We start from the raw sequence: 21,909 nt of genomic DNA on the forward strand, positions 1-21,909 counted from the left end.
CTGCGCATTATGTGGGGTCGTCACATTTTTAACGGATGATGCTGTTAGAACAACAGCTGCGTAGTAGAACACCTATTTTTGAATGTGAATATTTCAAAGTCAAGGGCAGCCGCCCAGAGGTTCATTTCAAGCTTCAAGCCTGACTTCATGTTTTAGGAATCTACAACAAATGTATATAAAGAAAGCCAACAGTCACTGAGGCTAAGAAAAGAATAAGGGATTTTTTTTTATTTCTGGTGTTGATCAGTACGAAATTATCAGTGTTCATTTAATGCATAAAACATGATTAAACTCAGAATTTCTAATCATAATATTTTTAGGCAAAAAATGATTGCGCTATTATTTTTTCACTGATCAGCACGACAAATAAAACAATTGTCTTGTGCTTTCCCTGGTTCGGTGTCTGTCGGCCTCCTTCATCTTCATGTCATAACGAGCCCCTCATTTCTCAACCGTTAACTGTTCAATAAATGAGTTCACTGAGTACACTGTATTGTATGCATCACTGCATGCGTGCTTGCACTTGCATGCATTTAAAGACAACGCTTTAACAACACAGAGCGTGTACATTTATTGCTGCAGTAGCGAGCAGAAGGGCACCACGCAAGTCAGCTGATGGCGGTTTGCATGATAAAAGTGCAATAACTTGCACCAGTCCATTATAGCTAAGCGCGCGTGTAAAGCATCGCAAAATGTGCACCTTTATAACAGCCTTTTATTGAAGGAGACACCCTTTTATCAAAGGGTGCATATGCGCTTGCAGCACCCTTCCTAACACCCTTTTTTAAAAAGTTGCAGGTGTGCTTGCAGCACCCTTTCAAGCGAAGGGTGCAGGGTTGCTTGCTGCACCCATTAAAAGTGTGCGTGAGTACCTATACGCACCCTTTCTGGAGGGTGTAAGGGGGTGAGTTATAGACACGGCAATGCACCTTTAAGGGTGCGATTTTTTTTACAGTGTAGCTACGTTTCACTCGCGCCGAAAGCGAACGGCTAGAGGCGTCACTCAGAAAAGCGTACAAGACGGCCCTGGGTCTTCCCATGTCCACAGCTACTCATAAGCTCATGGCTCTCGGAATCTTCAATACCGTGAGCGAACTTATCGAAGCAATCCTCACTGCCCAATACGACTGGCTCTCACTCACACACGCTGGCCGAGCGGTACTGCAGCGAGATGGGATCTCACCGCCGAGAGCGGCCCCAAGTTATGCTGAACTTACCCCGGAATATCGCCAAAATCTCTGCATCCCTCCCATTCCCAAACGGATGCACCCGGAACACCATGCTGAGAGACGGGCCGACCGCGCACGTCAATTCGAGAAACGCTTCAGCGGACGTCCGGACGTCGCGCATACGGACGGCTCTTACCATCCCTCTAAACCAGTGACGGTGGCGGCAGCTCCCGCTCCTCACCGCAGCTCGTACACAGCCTGCAGCATTCGCAATGCAGAAACAGTCACCGCAGCAGAGGAGGTTGCCATTGCGCTAGCGCTGGCCAAACCACCAAAATCGTCATCAGTGATTCTCAACAGGCTATCCGCTACTACGATGTTGGCCTTATCTCTTGCCAGGCGTTACATATTCTACTTTCTACTGCACCCTCTTCCACCTCTCGCTTACTTCTTTGGGCTCCAGCCCACGAGTCGCACAGCGGAAACGCCCAGGTGCGCACACTCGCCCGAGATCTCAGCTGCCGAGCCGAGTGTATGATCAGCCTCCCTGCTTCCTTCGATGCTAATATCTCACGCGCTTCTCTACTCAATACTTACACGGACATACGCCAGCACCAACGGCTCGAAAGCTGTTTATACCCTTCCGCACACCGTGATCTAACAAGGCGCGAGGCCGTCCAATTAATGGCGCAAACTACAAACTGGCTCATTCATGGTTAAACTGCGCGAAGGAAACAAGGACAGAGACAGAAACACACGTACACACTGAGCGCAGAACTTCCAACTTTTATTCGAAAAACGCTTCGGGCATTAGCTTTTATACGCACTAAACAACCACCACATCACACAGCCGGGATAAAAACCGATAAGTATTGACAGTAACGTGTCCATGATGCGCCGACCCGCCAGAGCGCCAATCTAAACTAAACTATACCAGTGTGTGCAAGCTTATGCACCATTGATACCTAGATACAAGGAAAAAGAAAAGGGAGACTGGCAGTTTTCTAAACCCCTTTTGATAAAGCAGAATCTTTCCGCAACATAGACACCATGTGCAGACACTGCTCAACTCCGGCCACTATCATACACATGGCGTGCAGTTATACACACTACAACACAAACAACTCAAACACCCCAGAGACGTGGGAGTCTCCCCTGCGTACTTCCGAGCCAGCAGACCAACGCCGGCATATCCAGGTCGCGGTGGAGGCGGCGACATCCCAAGGGATCCCCGCCGACCTCCTCTGAGACAGCGCAACCGGTCCTTGGACTGATCCCCTGTTTTGGGGCGTAATGAAAGAGTTCAGCACCACCGAATTCAACGAGAAGTCTGCCGAAGGGGCGGCGGTGCAGCTGCCACCACCAACGCGCGCGCGCACGTTCCACCGCTACGTTCCACCGCTAGGTTGCGCCGCTGTGCGGAGCAGAGGAGGCAGTTGGCATGATTCCAGCGCACGGGCGGACACCGCGACCATGGACGGACACCGCGAGCATGAGCCATTAAAGGCTTTCGCATTAAAACGACTAGACGTAACCAGGGGTATATCGTACCTCTCGCTATGTATATCCTGGCACAACTGAGCTATGCCACATCCACTTTTTTCACTCTGTCCTCCCACATCTTTCTACTCTCCTGTATCTGCACGCAGCAGTGGTTGTGGCTTAGCTAGAGCCAGTAGACAGGCCCATGCAATTTCCTTTTCATCCTTCTTTCAGTCGCAACAACCCCTGCTTTCAAGCGGTTTTGCAGCTTAAAGCGCGACTGAGGTTTCCACTGTTCCAGGGGGCTAGTTATGCGCCTTTCCTTTGCTTTCGATGAGAGACAGTTGTTCGCTGCGTGTCTTGTACTGCATGCTGGTAAGGCAAATAAGCTTAATCGCAGCGGGTCCTCATTTACTGTTATTCTATGTAGAATGTCAGCCACACTTTATACGTGAACAGAGTCCAGCGGAAGTTCACAAATCAGGAGAAACAGTGGTTTTGCAGTATCCGGTATGTTTGACGGGGTAATGATTCGAATTGCCCTCTTATGTAAGCGGTTAGTAGATTTTAAGTATGTTTTATATGTCCAGCCGCATGGTACTGTGCAGCAGCTAAATAACTATGCACAAATAAGATATAGAAAATACGCAGCACCGTTACGTGAAACCATTCACGGGCTTTTATTAACACGTGGCGACCGTAAGCGAGCTTGGAACATGTCTCGCTAATATGCAATTGCCAGTTAATATCAGAATCAAACACTAAGTATTTAACGAGGCTACTCGCTGTAAATGTGTAGTCTTGTGAGGCTACTCGCTGTAAATGTGCAGTCTTGTGAGGCTACTCGCTGTAAAAGTACAGACGGTTCAATGGCCGGGTAACACACTTGGTTTCATCTGGACGTGTCTTACGTAATAAAGTTCAGAAAACAAGGACCTTAACAATAGCTCCGCCCAACAAGCATATACACATAGGTACCTCAAGGTTTTTGTAACTTTGGCAGAAAGCTGTGATGCAGGGCTAAAATCCTTGCAATAGTAAACATGCAGTGAAGAAATCTTCAGTGCTTGCCCTTATTGGTAGTCACCATAGTTCGTGACGAAAGAACGCGCTCAGCGATTTTGTACAGTGCAATCCGAAAATATTCTAAATCTAAAATAGGTAAAGTGCGCGCAAAATTCAGCCCATCGGGAGCCATACGGAGGACGGCCTTCTATGCATCGTTTCGCGCCATGATGCTACACTTGACAGATGGGTTCATTGGGCTGCCGGGTGCGCACCCGAAGGCGGCGGAGAACTCTTGGACGTGTCGGAAGGTGACGTCGCACTCGTCGTCGTCGGCCGCAGGGAACACGCTCTCGCTGCCCAGGCAGGTTGAGTAGCACGCCGCGATGAAGAACAGTGCGGCGCTGCCGTAGCCCTCGAACCCTTCGAGAAGTTCGTCGTAGCCCTCCGAGGTGGCGCTACGTTGTCTGTACGCTTGCAGCGACACCTCGAGGGCAAGCGTGTGCTCGAGCTGACGGAGAATGTCGAAGAAACTGCCGTATCCACTGCTCCCGTTCACGGCGCACGCCAGCGCCGTGCTGAAGGAGCCCACGGCTTCCGAAGAAATGATGTAGCTGCGATTTAAGCATAGTATACTATGAGACAGCCTCTTAAGGCGAAAGCCTTTAATGGCTCATACTGGCGTCCGTTAGCAGAGGATGCCGCACCTTTGGCAGCGTGTTAACTCGGGAACTAAAAAAAGATAGCAGAAAAAGAATGTTGCTTGAAATAGAGGAGGAAAAAATGAACCTAGAAGCCACGCTTGATGACCGTGGAATAGTTAGTTAATTAATTATAGTAAAAATGTTGAAATTGCGTCGAAAGAGCGCGGACGTCGATATAGCTACGGGAACGGTGTGACGTCACATCCACCGGAAGTCGTCACGGCATAGCGAAAATTATCACAGAATTATCGGAAAAAGTCCGGATTTGTGCCAAATTAGACAGAAAAATGTGTAATTAAGAGCAATTAACAATTAATATCCCCGAAGGAGGTTTAATTTAGGTATCTATATATCCAACGGAACCGTGTGACGTTACATCCACCGGAAGTTGTCACAGCATAGTGTGCTCGCCTTTCGTCTCTCAACAATTTAGTTGCCAAAGTGTCCTCGCAATTTTTTTTGCTTATGTGCGAGCGCACTAAACACGTTTGCACATTTTTTTTGGAATGTGTGCGTAACTCGCATGCCCTGATCCGTGTTACTGGCGTGACCACTTTGCTGTCGAACAATTGGAAAAAGGTTTGGCGCTGGGGGGTTAAGAAAGGCAGGAATGGCGTTTTTATACCTTTTGTTTATGCACTTGGTAAAATAAAATAAGAATCGCCGTTTCCTAGCGGACCTCATACACTCATTTACCGTTGCTCCAACAGCTACGCGTAAATATGAACACCTGAAAATAGGCATATTATTGATCCCTTGAAACCATTCTTAACCACAAATTGCGATCCTTCGCAGCCGCTTTACTGGATTATTTTTTTCTGCAGGCCCATACGCAAACAAGCAGCACCCAGTGAAAAAGAATAAAGTGCAGCCGATTCCTTACTCAACCCGGTGCAAATAATGGTGAGCAGATAATATCGGGGAGCCATCTGGCCTCAGAGTTAAGAGAGCTGGCTGCGTGGGACAGAGTACCTGGGTACTTCGGGTCGTGCAACTACTTTCCATGGAAGGAATAAACGGATGGAAGAGGGGCTAGAGAGGGGTGAGAAACATCGAGCAGAAAGAGAACCTGTTTTCTACACGTGACTTTTATAAACGAGCTGATATGTAGAAACTTGCATTTCTGAGCATATTCAGACGGTACGCTTCGGTAATATCAGGGGTCGTCTTTTGTTCTGTTCTTATCGTAGCAAAGAGGTGTGAAGCATTACAACCTGTGGGGACTTTGGCCCTAGTCTTCCCCTTTGGTGGGGTTCCCCGTGATGCACCTTCTCGAGCTTAGTTGCCTTAATTACCGAGGGAGGGCGCCGGCGTCGCAGCGACAGGAGCGCCACGGATGGCATGATTCCTGCGCGTGGGAGAGTGGTGGTGCTGGTGGTGAAAAACTGTAATTTGCAAGGAGAGTTTGAGGGTCAAAAAACCCTGCTACATAGTCGGTATCCTTAGTCCGGGACATCGCACGACGAGGCCCCGTCTCGCGCCCGCTTTACTAGAGCCCTTTGGGACTCCAGTGTGGAGCAGTTGAGGAGGGCGGTCTCCCATGCCTCTCGGGTGGGGGTGGGGGAAGGGTGAAGGTGAGGATTCTGAGTACATGCCCACACCATCTGTGTTCGGATCGAAGTGTTTTGCTACGGCAGGACAGAGAAGAGTTCCTGTCTGCAGGCGCCGCAGAGTTCGCTCCTCCGCCTTACTCAGCCCCTTGGCAGGTGCCGGGTAGAGACGGTGGCTGTCGCAATAATGAATTAGGATTTCGCGGAACCGCAGAAGCGGTTTATGAGCTTCTGAGCCAGGAGAGCTAGGCTCTCTTGGACTCGGAATTTCGCCGTGTACGAGCCTGTCGGCGTGGGCTCGGCTCTTCGCCAGCTGGCGCGATGCCTCATGCCGGGAACATTCTCCCGCCGGCTCGCCCCTTCCGGCCTCGGAGTTTCCCCCTTTCCCTGGCGTGTGCGAACGTTCGCTCGTAACCGTGCTTGTCAGTCGGACGTGCTCGATTCCTAAGCTTATTAGGTTGCCAGGTGGCGTTATTGTCCTTGCAGCAATGAATGCCTTGTTTGCGTCAGGCAGAGGGTCGTTCCTTTGTTCCCTCAGAGCAAGACCTGCCGTGGTCGTCGTGCGCTCGGTAGTGCACGCGACCACGGGGTCGGGTCCGGAGGTATTGAACTGTGACAGCCGCGGTTAAGCGGGGAAAGCGCATTTATTTCCCTCATTAAAGCCACACAAGCTATAACTGGTTCTTTAGTTAAGAGTACGCGCCAGGGAACTTGACAAAGTGATGTGTTACGCAGCTGCAGTTCGTCAAAAGCCAAAGGAACATTTACTGAAGTGGTAAGTTGTGGTAGAAAGGAGTATAGGCTTTCACTTCTCGAGTGATGTTGAGCACGCGTTTCAGCAGAGTTGTTTCACAGTAGCCTACCTGTCGCTGAACAGTCGGCTGAGTGCCAAGGCGACGCTGTATCCGAGGCCTCCGTGGTTCATGGCCGGCGCGGCGCTCTCGTCCATCCAGGGAAAGGAGAATGCATACGGGAGCAGCGCTATGTCACGGCCGGGAAGAACTGTGAACCACTCGGCGAACTCGATTCGCGCCGAGGCCGTGCGGTCGTTCGCGTCCACATGGTCCAGGTTGACCGCCTGCCAGTTGTCCACCAGCGAAGCGTTCATGTCAGGCAAGGTCGGCTCGTCCTGCTTGGGCTGCATAGCGAGAAAAGACAGGTCGGAAAGTTGTAACTAGTTCAATACTAAACTAGGGCTATCTTCAGTACTAGGAGGAGAGGAAAATACTCTCAGCAGTGTTTCTCCACGCTCCAAACAGGAATCATAATAATCACAAAACACCTCCACTGCTGGCGAAAAGCGTTTGCCATCGACCTACTATTCAAGCTGAACTGCACTAACTGGACAAAATTTATTCCCGGAAACTTCCTAATCTCGTCCGCCCTCCTACCTATTTGCTTCTCCTTAATATATGTGCCTTGTCTTGAAGTACACTTTATTACGTCATGGGGCTGTCCGCTATCGTCCCTTTTCATTGCTAGCCCTGTTTTTTTTTCCTGTAGTACAGAGGAATGTGGAGTTGATTGAGATGTCATTAATGGAAAACATCGCGGTAGTCGGACTTCTGTGTTAAAAGAGCTTCGCTTTGTCGAGAACGTTGGCCGCATATCTGAAACACCACCATCAGCTGCAGCGTCGCCAAGTAAACAGGAAGGTTCGAAAGAATACTTGTGAGCCTTCATGTTACGGCGCCGTTGTTAGAGGCATCAATGCCGGTCTTCTTTCCCAAAGCGCCAAAGCGGTGGCTATGTTTTTGTTGTGCTCCGGTGCTGACCTGGAAGACGTGGATTCGATCCCGGCCGCGCCGGTCGCATTTCGACGGAGGTGAATTGCTAGAGGAGCGCGTACTGTGTGTTGTCGGGGAACGTTAAAGAAACGCAGGTGGTCGACATTATCCGGTGCCCTCCACTACGGTGTCCTTCACAGCCTGAATTGCATTTGAACGTTAAGCAGCATGTAACCATAACACCACAAATATTTCACAAAACGGGGTATCATATTGTACTTCGCCGAAATATCTCACAGGCCACCATGTTGAGCCGCTAAAACAACACCGCTTTGCTCGCACCCCTAGCCCCTCATTGGCTGAGCGCTTATTGGTTCTTCAGCCATCGGCATCATATATTACTCCGAAGCCCCAATGCAGTGGCGCAGCTTATCTCTTTTCGAGGATTTCGAGGCACTGTCGAGCACCTTGCAGCCGCGTCAGAATACGGCACTTAAGTAACGTGAACCATGCGCTCGTAGTCCAGCCTCGAATGCACAGTAAAGCGCTATTTTTATTGAACGATGAAGTACCAGGGACGCCGTATACATGCTTTACAGCGCGGGAGCATAGGCACCGCCATATTTGGTCACATGACCAATCGGCCATCGCTGGCCTTCGGGCCTTCTCGTTTCGACGGCTGCCGGCGCACTGGTGCCCGGCTGCAAGACGCTTCTCCGGCTCTCGTTGTGGATAACGAGCTGCCGGACGCCACAAAAATTTTTTGTGAGTGCGCATAGAACGTGTTGGTGCTGGAAATTTTTTGCTTCAACCAGCTGATTTACTCATCTCCTTTAGACTGCCTGCATCGGCTCGAATGTGTCAACATACCGCCGTCAGCTACGTGCGCGTTCATATTGATTCAATCAATTCACCACGTAACGATATTTGTGGACCGCATAACTTGTTGTTGAACTGCGGGTTAAAAGCGGGCCAATGCCTGAAAGCGTGCTTTTTAGAGCTCGATATTTTTGCCGAATGGAGGAATATGTGTTCGCAGCTATCAAGAACGTTCGCTGCTCAGCACTGTGCACTCGTCTTACAGCCGAACGTCCGCGTGCGCGTGATCGTCGGCCGATTGTCCAGATATTCACTTTATCCTCGGTTAACATTCCGGCTTCCAAAGGAAGAGTATGGATCTTTTTCAAGGGCCTTTTCAGAAGCTCAGCGACATTCGACCATGTTCTCTTGATAAGTAAAACTGAAAACAGCTCGTATAGTTCAGCACCCGCAGATGTAAGCAGCCGGAATAAGCTGGGATATTCGAAGTCCTGTAATGATAAATTTCACCGCTGTCCTGTGCATTTTAGCGCACTTCTATAGAGTTTTGCACTGGGCGACAGAATAGCATGTTGAAGTGCCTGCTTTGAGGACTTTTGCAACGCTCAGTTGCTGCTTCTACCGTGCTAGCGTTATGTACGCACGACAGTTTAGTGAGCACTGTGCCGACGCCAAGGAAGCACTTATTGCAATGGTCTAAAACGCACCGCACATTCGAAGTATTGGATCAGTGTTTGTCGATGGTGAGAAAGGTTACAGGCATAGGTACGCTCGTTCTGGCATTCCCGTAGGCACTGCTGGCCTTGAAATAAACTGGCCCGCGGCGTTTGTGATATGTTTATTTTTTTTTGGAACAACACATTAACGTTCTGTTCTGCTTGAAAGCAGCATGAACTCGCAAGACAGCTCCTCCAAAAACGGCGGTAATTGTTTCGCAGTTTCCTTTATGTAACAAGCGCGTCTGTTTTTCTGACTCTATTAATTTAACAAACAGCTAAAGTAATTCAACAGTACGCTTGACATCCGTATCACAGCTGGGTTATTTAAGAGTCGCTTGACGTTCGTACACAAGCTGCGCAACAGCGTTTCGCAAAGCGCGGTGATGCTGCTGACACCGGCTTTGAAGGCCAGAAGTGGCGGACTTCCCAGTGGCGCCATCTGTCGTGCACAGAGCAAACTGCTCTATGTAAATGGTCTATAGGCCTGGAGTCCGAACAGAAGGTTTTTGGAGGCTGGTAAGGGTGAATGCACCCATACCCGCTATATTGCACTGTACGCTGGCGTTAATGATTACCGGAAACCGCCAACGGTGAACATAGGTAGGTGTTATAAATAACTGAAATGAAAAGACATAACCGAAATGAAAATACATAAGCAGTTTCATCTTCTTCTGTGTAAATTCTAACGTAGATCATTACAACGACCTAACGAATACTCCTTCAATCTATCCAACATTTGCTGCGAATGCGCTCGAAGGTGAGAAATGATTTCGAACGTCCTCCCCCTCCCGTCGAACCTTGAGCGACCGCTGGTCGATGCGCGGGTCGAAGTACCCGAGGACGACGTCAGAGCTGTTCCAGTCCTGGACGACTACGCGGACAGGGTCCCAATGTATCCACTTCTCGAGGCGGGCAGCGAAGGCCCTGCGGGTGTCCACGACCAGAAGCTGCGCGGTGTGCTTGGTCCTGCTGGAGAGGACTTCGTCGTAGTATGCGCCGAAGACCTCGGCGCCGCTCAGCATGTAAACCTTGCTAAGGCAGAGGGCGCCGTGGTACAGTTCAGCTCTCATTTCGCTGCGTGAAAACCGTGCGCACGTCTAAATTTTACGGTAGTATACGAATTTGAAAAATGAGAAAGGAACGGGCGGGAAGTGGCATGACGCTGACCCTGAGGCTTCCGTTCCGCTCCTAGCTGGGGACAGAGAAACGTGGCACATTCCGGCTGCAGATCATGCGCAGCTGCTGCCCTAATAGTGTACTTTTTCGCATGGACACACTGCAACGAATACTTGAGGTTAAATGGAATACAGAATAGAAATAGAATAGAAAATAGGACAGCAATAGAATAGGAATAGAATAAATAGAATAGAATGAGGTTAAATAGAATAGGAGAATACTTGAGGTGTTTTAACGAACTTGGGGTTAGCTAGCCGAACAATTCCTCTATCCGGCAGCGTCACGTCTGTTGCCTAATAAATGAACGTGATGCGTCCGTTTTAGCTAGAACGAACGGTAACCTTCAGTTCATGCTAGGCTGGATAGCTCGTCTTCTCACCGGGTGTAGAAGTTGAGCAGCAGCTTCTGGTTGGCGAAGAGCGCAGCCGTCTGCACGACACACCAGGAGAAGAAAAGGTGCATCTCCTCCTCTCCGCGTTTACTCCACAGAGCCAGGAACGTGCGCACAAAAGCTGGCTTCTCTGACACGAAGACGAGGTCTCTCTCTGAAGTTCGCACGTAGTTGTCCAGTTCCTGAAGCCAGCGTTGCTTTGTGAGTCCTGGCACCGTTCGGAGCATGAAGGCAGTGTCCAGAAAATTGTCAAAATGATGAGTGCTCCTGAAGGCATGATGCAGTGGAGTCAGGTGGGATTGCACGAGACTCTTCGTGATTGCGAAGGTCACGGTGGTGTTGTCCTCCTCGTTCTGGTGTTCACGGTTAGCTAGAAACTCCCGCCTGCGGAGAATACGCTGCCGTCAGACGCATCAAAAATGCTTCCTCCTTCTACTTGGTCTCCAAGCAATCGCTCACCTGAGCTCCTCAAAGTAGATCTTCGCTTCGTGGTCACTGCCCTCCAAGCCCTTTTGCTTTCGGAGGATGCGTTCAAAATCACTCAGCGGCTCCAGTACGACCGTGGTGACGTTCGGGTCCTGTTGCACCACTACGTGAAGCAGGGGGCTCCAGTGCAGCCTGAGGGATACGTGAAACCACGTGCGAAGCAGGTCCGGCCTGTTGGAGTCCTTGGGTAGGCGGGGCCACACAATGCCCGCGTCCAACAGCGCTCTTCTGACCTGTGATCACCGTAAGAACAGGAAGGATCTCCCTCAAAAGTGTGTTTTGGAAAGCTCGAATTGTGTTTGGCTTGTGAGTCGTCTCACTCGCAAGCCGAAGCCAATCTCAAAGGGTGGTCGGAAGTGCAACATATCCAACGTTATGGGGCGGCTAAACCTTGCCATAGAAAAATCAGTGACCGCGGAGAAACGTAAAATATAGCCATGAGCAGACTGCAGCAAGCTATAGCGAGGTGAGATTTCTGTAATGAGGGGCAATGGACAAGGAAAGTTAATATCTCCGGGAAACTACACGGCACCGGACGATTTCTTTATGAAAATGCTAATGGTCAAATAGAAGAGAATGAAAGACATTGTATCTCCACTCTGCGCCACCGGGGAAGGGACTATGCATCCAAATGTACATTGGTGTCGTGCATCACCATTATCATCAACATCAGGCTGACCCACTTCAGGGTAAAAGGCCTCACTGATGTTCCTCCACTGAACCCTGTCCTTTGCCTGCTGCGGCCATCGGAACCCCACAAACTTGTTAATCTAATCCGCCAACCTAACGTTCTGCCGCCTCCTTCTACGCCTGCCTTCTCTGAGAATCCACTCCGTTACCCTTAAGAACCAGCGGTTTTCTTTCCTCCGCATTACATGGCCCGTCTAAGCCCCGTTCATCTTCTTGGTTTTGACTAGGATGTCATTAGCTCTCATTTGTTCCCTCATCCGCCCTGCCTGGTTCCGGGTAGGGTGGGTGAATATTGGACTGAAACAAGAAGACAACGTATGACCTGCGTTCCTGCGCACCTCTTGGATCGGTCTACGCTTAGATTACATGTGCCAGTGCATAGCAGCAAGAAGTGTGGGGGCGCTCCCCTCCCCAGAAGTCCTCGTCGATGCACGCAGCCCACCTTCTCCAGCTCGTCAGCCCTGCCCCGAAGCACGTCGTCGCAGCTGCGGTAGAAGGCGGCCGCCCTCTGCAGCGACGTCTGTCCCGTGGTGGGCACGGGCACTGACCGCAGCAGGGACGACAGCTCCCGCTGGGCGTCCAGGAAGGCCACCTCGCGCACGGTCAGCTGGTTGCTCCGCCGCCAGCCATCGCACACGAAACGCGTGAAGCTCTCGCACGGGTTTAGCGAGGTGTTCAGCGTGTACCGAAGACGGCGTGCGTAGTCGAGGCACCGCTCGGTACGACACACGCGGATGCTGCCGTGCCACTTGGAGACTTTTGGGCGTACGAAGAACAGCAGCAGGAAGAGGGATGCGACGAGCACCCCTACCAGGAGAACCACGCCGAAGATGGGCACCATCGGTGGCTGGCTCTTCAATAGCGCCTGCGATGACATCGTTGTTGCGTTGGGTGGGTGTTGTGGACAGATGAGTCGTCGAGATGAGGCGTGATTGGAAACGAGTGTGCTAGTCCAAATGAGTCGCTCATTACAAGCAGATGAGCCTAGGTGAGTTGTGAACCTGAGTGGGACATGAGTCGCTATCAGTATTTTTTTCACAGATGACTGGTGAGTCTGAGTGGACCAAAGTGATATGATAGCCAAACGAGTTTGAATTCATGAGTTAGAATGAGCCTGGGACTCCGTGAGTGTGAGTTTGAGTCGGCCAAACTTTTTTAAGTGAGCGTGAGGACCGCTCTTGACTTTGCCGAGATATGAATACACGTGTGACGTGGGTTTCGTGGCACGACGCCAGTATCTGCGCTCAACGGTAACGTTAACGCGGCCGCGTTGAAGCTATCGCGCTCGAAGAGAGAAACGGGAAATTTTGCAGACTGAGCGCAGACAAAGGGACGTGTGCTCGGACACGAAAGAGAACACATAATAAGAGCAACACACAGTGCGTTCGAAAGCATAAAGACGCAGTAATGCTTATCAAGGAGTCCCTCTTTCGTCTACTCGTGCATTCTTAAGAGGATAAAATTTATCTTACAGAGCCTTTCTTATAAACCCTTCAATTTCTTACTTGCGCTTCGCAGCGTACGAAATTATAGGTTCTTGTAGCAAAGCTGTTGCTTTATTGTCGCACCAACTGGAAGCTAACTATTAGAAGAGTAAGTTCCATTGCTTAAGCTTCTACGACATGGATACCATTGGAAAAAGGAGGGGACGTTAGGGGGGGGGGGGGTATTTTTTACTACAGCCATTGCAACGCATACGTGGTTACTTCGAAGGGCCTCTTCTTTCAATCGTTTCTCTCGCATCTATTTCACTCTACTATTTCTGCGTGGGGCAGTGAGTCCGAGGAACATAACTCGGCGGACAAAGAGGTGAAATTAGTGGTTTTTGATGAAAGCACAGTAACAGTCTGACTTCTTGGTCGGCACCTAAACCACGACGTGAGATAACGGAGTAGTGCAAGAGAAAGGAGATGGCTGCCCTAGTGGGAAGCTCATTAATAATTTTGACCAGCAGTGGATTTTATCGTGCATTGAATAGCACAGCATACGGGCAGCTTTTGCGCTTCGGCTCCATCGAAACGCGGCCGCCGCGGTAGAGTTGGAATCCGGGTACCCTGGCTCAGTAGCCGAGGCCCTTAGCACCGAGCCACCGCGGCGGGTAAATGAGGTGAAAGCGTAGCTTTTAAATAATTTTGTGCATTAATAACGTGGTTTCACATGGTCGAGTTCGTTTCGTTTCAGTAAGCACTGACACAAGCTTATACACTATTTAATCGGAGTTCAGTAACTAACCTGATTTGAAACAGAATGAGAGTGTTATATTTACAGCGCGCGATTTCTTTTCGGCAAGCTCTGCGCGTGCTCAGCGCCGCAAGAGCATTCAAATACCTTATTGAACGACTGAGTGCAAAATAAGCCGTTCTTCTCTACTTCTGTAAATAAGCCGTACTTGAAGAATTTAATCTACAAGCACCTCGATGAAACTGCTGCAAACACTGTTGGAAGGTTGACCCTGTGGCATTGTTCTTAAATAGTGGCATTGCTCCTAAATGGTGGTCGAAGCCCCCTCAAAATAACAACTGTCATAAAGCTTTCTCCTAGCTCGTTCATACAAATATGAGAATAAAGAAAGGAAATCATAGTACGGTGTGAAAGTACACGACGCACTTATCCAAGCATGAATATGAAATTTGCAATGTGCTTTGACTCTACATTCTGTGACCCACGCAACGTAAACAGTGCAATGAACAGTGCGCTGCGCTCCCAACCAGCACAGGTAAATGGCCCAAGATTAGAAATGTATTGGCCAATTCCGGTCCTACAAAGGACCAGAGTGAAACCATCAATTTCCAATATTGGGCCGATTACTCAATATAGGAAATGTATTGGCCAACGCCATTGCTACAAAGGGCCACACTGAAGCCATCAATTCCCGATGTTGGGACGATTACTCAATATCGGTAATGTATTGGCCAACGCCATTGCTACAAAGGGCCACAGTGAAACCATCAACTCCCGATATTGGGCCGATTAACCAATATCGGAAATGTGTTGCCCAACGCCATTGCTACAAACGGCCACAGTGAAACCATCAATTCCCGATATTGGGTCGATTACTCAATATCGGAAATGTATTGGCCAACGCCATTGCTACAAAGAGCCACAGTGAAAACATGAATTCCCCATATTGGTCCGATTACTCAATATCGGAAATGTATTGGCCAACGCCATTGCTACAAAGGGCCACCGTGAAACCATCAATTTCCAATATTGGGCCGATTGCTTGTGTTGCTTGGGGCTGCAATCGCTAACCCTCTTACAGCGGCTTAGCCTTAGCAGAGGTCACCTTAACGCTTTTGTTGACGGAGGAGCCCTGCGTTGTGCTGGACACGAACTGCGGTGTCCTTGCCACGCTCTGCGTTGTCTCCACGCACGCCGGGTGGATACTTTGCCGGCGGTTACTCTGGTGAAGCGGTGAGTCCGACCTGGTCGATCTTGAGGACGCCTGCGAGGGTGCCGACTGGGCCTCGGTGCTACCGGAGAGGGACCGTGTGTATCTCGGTGGGCTTCTCATTCGAATGGGCTCGAACTTGTGCCGCTGGGGCTGGCGTCGACCACATCTACGCTCGGGTGAGTCGCCTGTTAAGGTCGTGGACATGCGTCGAGGCGAGTGTCTTCCGTTACTCGGCACGGACGTTCCACTGTGTTCGGGAGTCCCGCGGCGACTGAATGAGGAGGAGGACAGCGACCTCCCGGATAGGGATATTCTTGCGTGGGGTTTCTCATCTTCCCACACTGCGCGCTTGTCCCGAAGATGTTCTCGCAGGCTACTTTTTTTTGACGAATGCTGCGAGCTAGACAGACTGCCGGTAGGTCGATCAATAATCTTGTTTTCATTGCGTTCATGCGCAGTGTCTTTAGGGGAGAAACGGCCGGACATTCCTGGACAGAATGAGCTCGGATACGTGTGGCAACGTTGTACATCTCTACTAATGGCGTCCCTTCCAGGGCTTGAGCCCGGACGTTCGGAACGCTCGTGTCGCTGTTGAAATTCTTGCTGTTGCTGGTCGCGCTCTGATAAGGATGGCGTCCGACTCCCGCTAGTCACCATTGACGTCAAACTTGAAGATGCTGAGCTCGCCCCTGGTGAAGCTCGACCCTTACAATGGGGTCCACCTCTGATTCGTTGTTCTGATGTAGTCGAAACCTCAACAGCCGTCGCTGGCGGTGTCCCTGACCCTGGCCGGCAGTAGTTTGACATCTGCGTTCCGGTTGATTGGAAGTCTTTCCCTGCAAGGTACTTGCCCTCGCCGGCAAAACGTGGTATTGTTATTCTTAAAACCTGCAAATATGTAAAAAGAAGTAGAAAGTAGAATAATATGTAAAAAGAAGTAGAATGTAGATTTAGAAAGTGGGTACTGCATTATAGATTTTGCTACAATTTGGCAATGTAGACATTAAAAACCTGAAGTACTTTCTTAGACAGGGTGAACAATTATAGAACCGCTTCTTCAGTACAAATGTAGCAGACAGACGGGCGAGATATAGATGAGCACAAGACACACACAAAGCATAAGTGTTAATTTGATAAAGAGAATTAGAAACACAGAGGGAGGGGCCCGATTGAGAAGATATGACCCCTGAACTCGCTGTCGAGGAGGTGGTACTTGATAGCAAAAGAGACATATCAGCCCTACTTGACATGAAATAACGAGAGAACATCAAATAAAAACACACGTGTGTCTGTGTAACTTCGAGGTCTATATTTTACACACATGAAACAATTTACCAAGCAGTAAGCTCTGTTAATATAACTTTCCTTTACAAAGGGCATTTAAGTTCGTGTTCTTAACGCCGCTCCTATAGGGTATCGTGTAGCGCTTTTCTGCGTTTAAATTTTCTGGCTTCCAACCGTGAACTCTTTGAAGAAGATGTGTAAAAACAGCTCCGCAATGGACATTAAAATTCTCATTGTCATCCTGCGAGTTTTAAAGACATCCACTGGACGTCCAAGGGAGTTCCAGTGCTCATTTGAAGAGAGCACAAACCTTCAAATCAGGGGTGCGCTGTCCCGAAGGCGGCGTCGCGGTGTGGTATGGTTCGAGTTGCTTGACGGCTTGTTGTGCCCGGGTGCCCCGGACTTCATCTTTCTTCACTTCGCGCGCATGAGTTACAGGAGGCAGTGGAGATGGCCCGAGGCGCTGAGTTCCCTGAGTTCCCGGAGGTGTCCGATGAGCATTATTTTTGAGAATTCTGCCGACGCTGCCCTGGTCCTTCCCTGGTCGTCCTGGGACATCGTGCTGAGAATAGTCGGGTTGTTGTTCTGTCAATGATTTTGGAGGCTTGATCGTTGTCTTCGGGAGGTCGGGATCGGTCCCCGGTTGAGTGGACTTCCGTTCAGCTCCCATGGGGACTGCGTTTGCATGCATCATACATTTCTTCACGTCTACCGCTGTGAAAGGATGACAACACAATACAAACTGACCAAAAGTTTAAGGGAAGTCGCATTATGCTGGCTATAGCAGACTTAAGGCCCGTTCACACTTGCGAGTCGCAGAGGTCGCGCGACCGTTTTGGTCGAAAAGCGACAGTCGCAAACAGTCGCACTGGTCGAAAAGCGACAGTCGCAGGCCAGTCGCTCGCTGCTCGATTTTCCAGCCTTGCGACTGCGAGTCGCAAACCACTGAACCAATCAGCGAGCGAGCCAAGCTTCCGGCAACGACACCGCTCGCGGGCACGCCGGGCGACGACTTGCGCTGCTCAGCTGGCTGCCCTAGTCGTCGCTAAGCCTATCCGGTTTTATATCGATGCCGCAGCTGAGGGCGCTTCGGATCCTGGTCAGCGCTAGTAATTAAGATGCTGCTTTCGTCACCGCTTTATTGCGGACCTCGTATCATAATAATATCAAAATATGCTCGACTTCCGCGACACCTTCGGCAGCGGAGCTAGCAGACAACAGTCGAGCCGCATTGAGCAGCAGCAGCAAAGCGGCTGTGGGAAGAAATTTGCTTGTGTCGCAGTTATCACTTCTACCAGCAACTCGGCATTGGCCAGCGATCTTCATAAATGATTAATTTTTTACATTCCTCTACCCAAGGGCTTGGTATTAACGCGAACAAGCAACATTGGCGCATTTTTTCTGACGCCGTCGGCCGGCATACTGCAGGGCAGGCTGGTAGGCAGTGAAGCGCGCCTCTGTCATCATGACGCTCGTACGACTGCAGTGCACATCAAAACCGTCATGACATCCTCATCTTCACTCGGGTCGTTGTATACATTGCTAATACCAGTTTAGAGGATCGAGCGCGAGTGCAGGAGGCGCGGCCACAGCAGACGAAACTCTCGAAAGCGCGCGAACAACGTCATTCCCGAGAGTTTTCGCTTCAAACGAGAATCTAACGAAAAGGCGACCCGCTGGTCGCGCTTGCAAGTGTGAACAACGGTGTTGTCGAGCTGCTGCGTGGTCGCAAGCGACTGCTGGTCGCGTGCCCTTTGCGACTCGCAAGTGTGAATGGGCCTTTAGGCTGAGGAGGCATTCAAATTTCTGATAAATCAGCTTTTGTTCTTATCACTCACGGGTAAGTATACGTCGCAGTGGGGCGCTTGAACATGCTTTATCATTAATAAATATTACGTGAGCAAATAGGGATCGAATATCCAAATGCAAAGAGGGCGTGTTTGCCCAACTGCTTCACTTGAGGGGACCCCTGCACTGTGCACACTTCCAGTGAGCGGCCACCACACGATTTCAACCAAACACAACTGAATCATGTCCAGACATGCGCGCCCTTGACGACGCGTCGTTTTTATCTGCGCTAGTTTCTATCTCCGTACATATTTTGAATGTAAAAGGTGTGTTACCGCCCAGGCACTTCTAGCAAAATTTCCTTTTGGTTCTACAAGAGAGTTATGCGCCGAGAGAAAACAATACTATCATCGGCATTGAAGTAGGGCCGTCGCGGTCAATATTAATTCTGTGCACATGTGCTCACTGCACAGCACAGTAGCCAATGACAGCCCCGACGGGTCGTGTATAACCGAAAGGAACCTCAGAGTACATGGACCGTCATGTGCGACGCGAATTGTGTGAAGAGGATAACAGAAAGTTTCAAGGAAAGAGCGCTGCAGCTAGCGTTTGTCTACATTTAAATACACCTGATAAATGCTGACAACTACTGAACATTTTAAGCCAGACACCTTCAGGTGGTTCGATGCTGTTCCCAAAGCAGCATTTTGGGATGTATAGGCCTCGAGATCCGCCATAGACGACAAGCATAAGGCAAATGCCTGTACTGTATCTGTATGCATATCTCGTGAAAGAAGGATTCGTCTCCAAACGAAAAATATTTCTAGTTGAGCAGTTTGCCCGCTTCTTTCTGCTGAATGGAAAGTAAATCTTGTAGAAACGAAGGGTCATGGGAACTACTCAAAGCGCTTTCAAATCGACAAGCACATACCCTGACCGTCAGTCGGCGACTCCTGCTGAGTGCTCTCCTCAGTGCTCTCACTGTCCGAGGTTGTGTGTTTCTCGGAGTCGTCGACGGCCTCGAGGGGGCTTTTGGAAGCAATGGGCCCAGGACGTTCTCGCACGGTGTCGCTTACTGGCGTGTCGCTAGGATTTAGATCTGCCGCATCCATCGGTCCTCTCCTGGAGCCCAGCTGGTTGTTGTCGACCTCCCCTGCCGGAGAGGCCGTCGCTGCGGGGCTGTCGAAGAGATGTCCCGCGACGTAGGCCTTGCGGGTGTCGCTGGGTGAGGGGGATTCCTTCTTCGAAGCCATCACACGTCCGATAACCACGGTGTCTTTCTTCTTCTGAAAGCAATGGCGCTTGCGGAAGAACGAGCTCCACATGGACTTCTTTTTCTTCACTGCTTGAACTCTTAGGAGCCGCCAGTCTGAGCACGCAGAGACTGTTCTAGTGCTCCGCCTCATCAAATGTTCATCACAAAGGCCAGCAATGCCGCTGGTGGCGCTACAGTCACTGGAACCATCATCACAATTAAGCCTCAGATTGTTTGTAATGCGATTAACCGTTATTACAGGGCGGTTGTTAACCCGTTGCATGGTCCATCGCCGGATGGTACCACCAGACGGCTTTTTTGTGTTGAACAGAGCGTTGCCTTAAAAGTGTTGCCTTAACAGTTGAACAATGTGCTGTAATTTAACTGGTGTTGAAGCCAGATTTAAATTACGACGAATGTAGCCAAGAGTTTGTTACAATTGTTTATTATGCGCGTAATGTGGGCAGACCAGTTAAGGGCAGCCGAGATGTCAACTGGTATCGTTCACAAGATAATTTTTGTGGGGTAATTTTGTCATCTGTGCAAGGAAACACGCGCAGCTTGGTTAGTTAGTAAGACCATCAGCCATCTCCGACACCAGTCATGCAACCCTTGTTGATCGCATTGAACAACATTATTATCTGCAGCGCTGTTAGTAGAACAGTAAATGACACAATCGTCGGCGAATAAGGGGTGTTCGATGAAATATCATTAGGTAAGATGTTGATCTAAATTAAGAAAAGGAGAAGGTTAAGAACTGTGCCTTGCGGCCCACCAGAGAGTATGTTAGAGAGCGAAGATTTGTTGTTGGCTTCTACTAATTGCTGACGGTTGGTGAGGAAATCCTGTAACCATTTGAAAACGAGCGGGTTAAGATTTAGCTGGGAAAGTTTTAGTAGTAGGCTTTTGTGAGGGACATTGTCAAAAACCTTCCAGAATTCGATAAAGAGAGCGTCTACAGGTATGTTAAGGTCTACTTTAGTACTTATGTAGTGAAGAAAGAGAGCAAGTTGGGTATCGCATGAAAGTCCTTTTTGAAATCTGTGCTTGTTAGGATGAAAGAAATGACGCACTCCATAACAACCGCACCCACTTTCCTATCATGAGGGACGATGCCGGATGACAGTGACTGCTGAAAAATGTGGGACAAAACTCTGGTGACTTCCTTGGTGTTTTTGAGCACTTTAGCGTCGATGCCGTCGACGCCAGCTGATGAAGTCAATTTTAAAGATTTGATTAGTTTCTAGATTTCTTTAGGATGAAAATATATCTGGCATGATGGGATGGATGTACGTGGAAACATGCGGGAGGTTATCTTCTGGTTCTCTGGCCTACTCCACATATATGAGTATCAGCACATTAAGCTGTCGCGACATACCCTTAAGGCGAAATTTAAGTGTCTCATACAATATTTTTGCCCGTCCTGTTTGTTGATTTGCTGCCATTGTTAGCTTCTTGTGATTGTGTTCTTTTTTATGGTTTTCAGCTGCTACCTCCCGGACGTCGTCTTTCACCTGCCCACCTTTCCTGGGGTCTCTGTCCGCACTTCTCTCTGTTCGTTCTTTGTATGCTTGTGTTTTATATTTGTTAGTGGGACGATGATTGGGCTTCCTGGACTTAGAGCTCGTCCCTTGCTTCGTTTTTTAGCCATTTTTTGATACATTTTTACTTTAGAATGTGCTTTTTTTGTGATTTAGCTTCTTCTTATTTATTTCATTTATTTATTTATTTACAAATATTGCTAATCCGAATTGGAATTGTGGCAGGAACACAGGTTAACAGAACGCGGTCAAGCATAATCGGAACATTCAACTGGTCAGTATGTTAAGAAAAACAACAAACGGTAAAACGAAAATACAACCGAGCTGCCGGAATCAATCAAATAACACATAAAATAAGGCTAATGTGGGTAGTATTACACAAAGAATAACAAAATGTTGAAACAATGCTAGTTGTTATGATATGCAGACAATAAGTAAACGGTAAATATTATAAGCGTTACTGCAAAGGCATTAACGTAGCATAGGTGTTTAGTTTATGTAACGGTGCATAGTTTGACAATAAAGCTTCCTCAATTTTTCATCTTTATTACCTTTGTCATTGTTTTTAGAGAACCACTCAACTAGGCAAGTAATGCATCAACTGGAGATGCAATGGGCTCGTTTGTATCTTGTAATATGTAAAGTGAGATTTTGAAATATGCGACTTTTGTTCATTCAATTGCAGTCAGAAAGATATACAGAGTGTTTTACCTAAGATTTTACACAATT

At 49.1% G+C, this 21,909-nt stretch overlaps 1 protein-coding gene across 1 annotated transcript; it reads right to left on the reverse strand.

Moving 5' to 3' along the window:
* Positions 1-3,829: 3,829 nt before the first annotated feature.
* On the reverse strand, positions 3,830-19,709 carry LOC149366941 (uncharacterized). The gene is made up of 9 exons (XM_089572281.1): positions 19,316-19,709; positions 16,907-17,271; positions 15,205-16,200; positions 12,361-12,783; positions 11,202-11,461; positions 10,731-11,126; positions 9,973-10,249; positions 6,774-7,048; positions 3,830-4,270 (listed from the first exon to the last, which is right to left on the reverse strand). Exons 1-9 carry the CDS (start codon positions 19,707-19,709, stop codon positions 3,865-3,867), a joined length of 3,792 nt encoding a protein of 1,263 aa, XP_089428407.1. The 3' UTR covers positions 3,830-3,864.
* Positions 19,710-21,909: the final 2,200 nt, after the last annotated feature.

Source organism: Amblyomma mixtum, chromosome 1 (genome assembly GCF_055824585.1).
Source record: "Amblyomma mixtum isolate Tamu chromosome 1, ASM5582458v1, whole genome shotgun sequence".
NCBI classification, from domain to species: Eukaryota; Metazoa; Arthropoda; class Arachnida; order Ixodida; family Ixodidae; genus Amblyomma; species Amblyomma mixtum.

Excerpts from the sequence above, each read along its gene's own strand:
- LOC149366941 (XM_089572281.1), bottom strand. The coding sequence starts at position 19,709 with ATGTGGAGCTCGTTCTTCCGCAAGCGCCATTGCTTTCAGAAGAAGAAA. Across the intron at positions 12,784-15,204 it reads CCGTCAACAAAAGCGTTAAG|GCGCTATTGAAGAGCCAGCC; the intron begins GTGACCTCTGCT and ends ATGTCATCGCAG. Across the intron at positions 10,250-10,730 it reads CTGCTCAACTTCTACACCCG|CGAAATGAGAGCTGAACTGT; the intron begins GTGAGAAGACGA and ends GTTTTCACGCAG.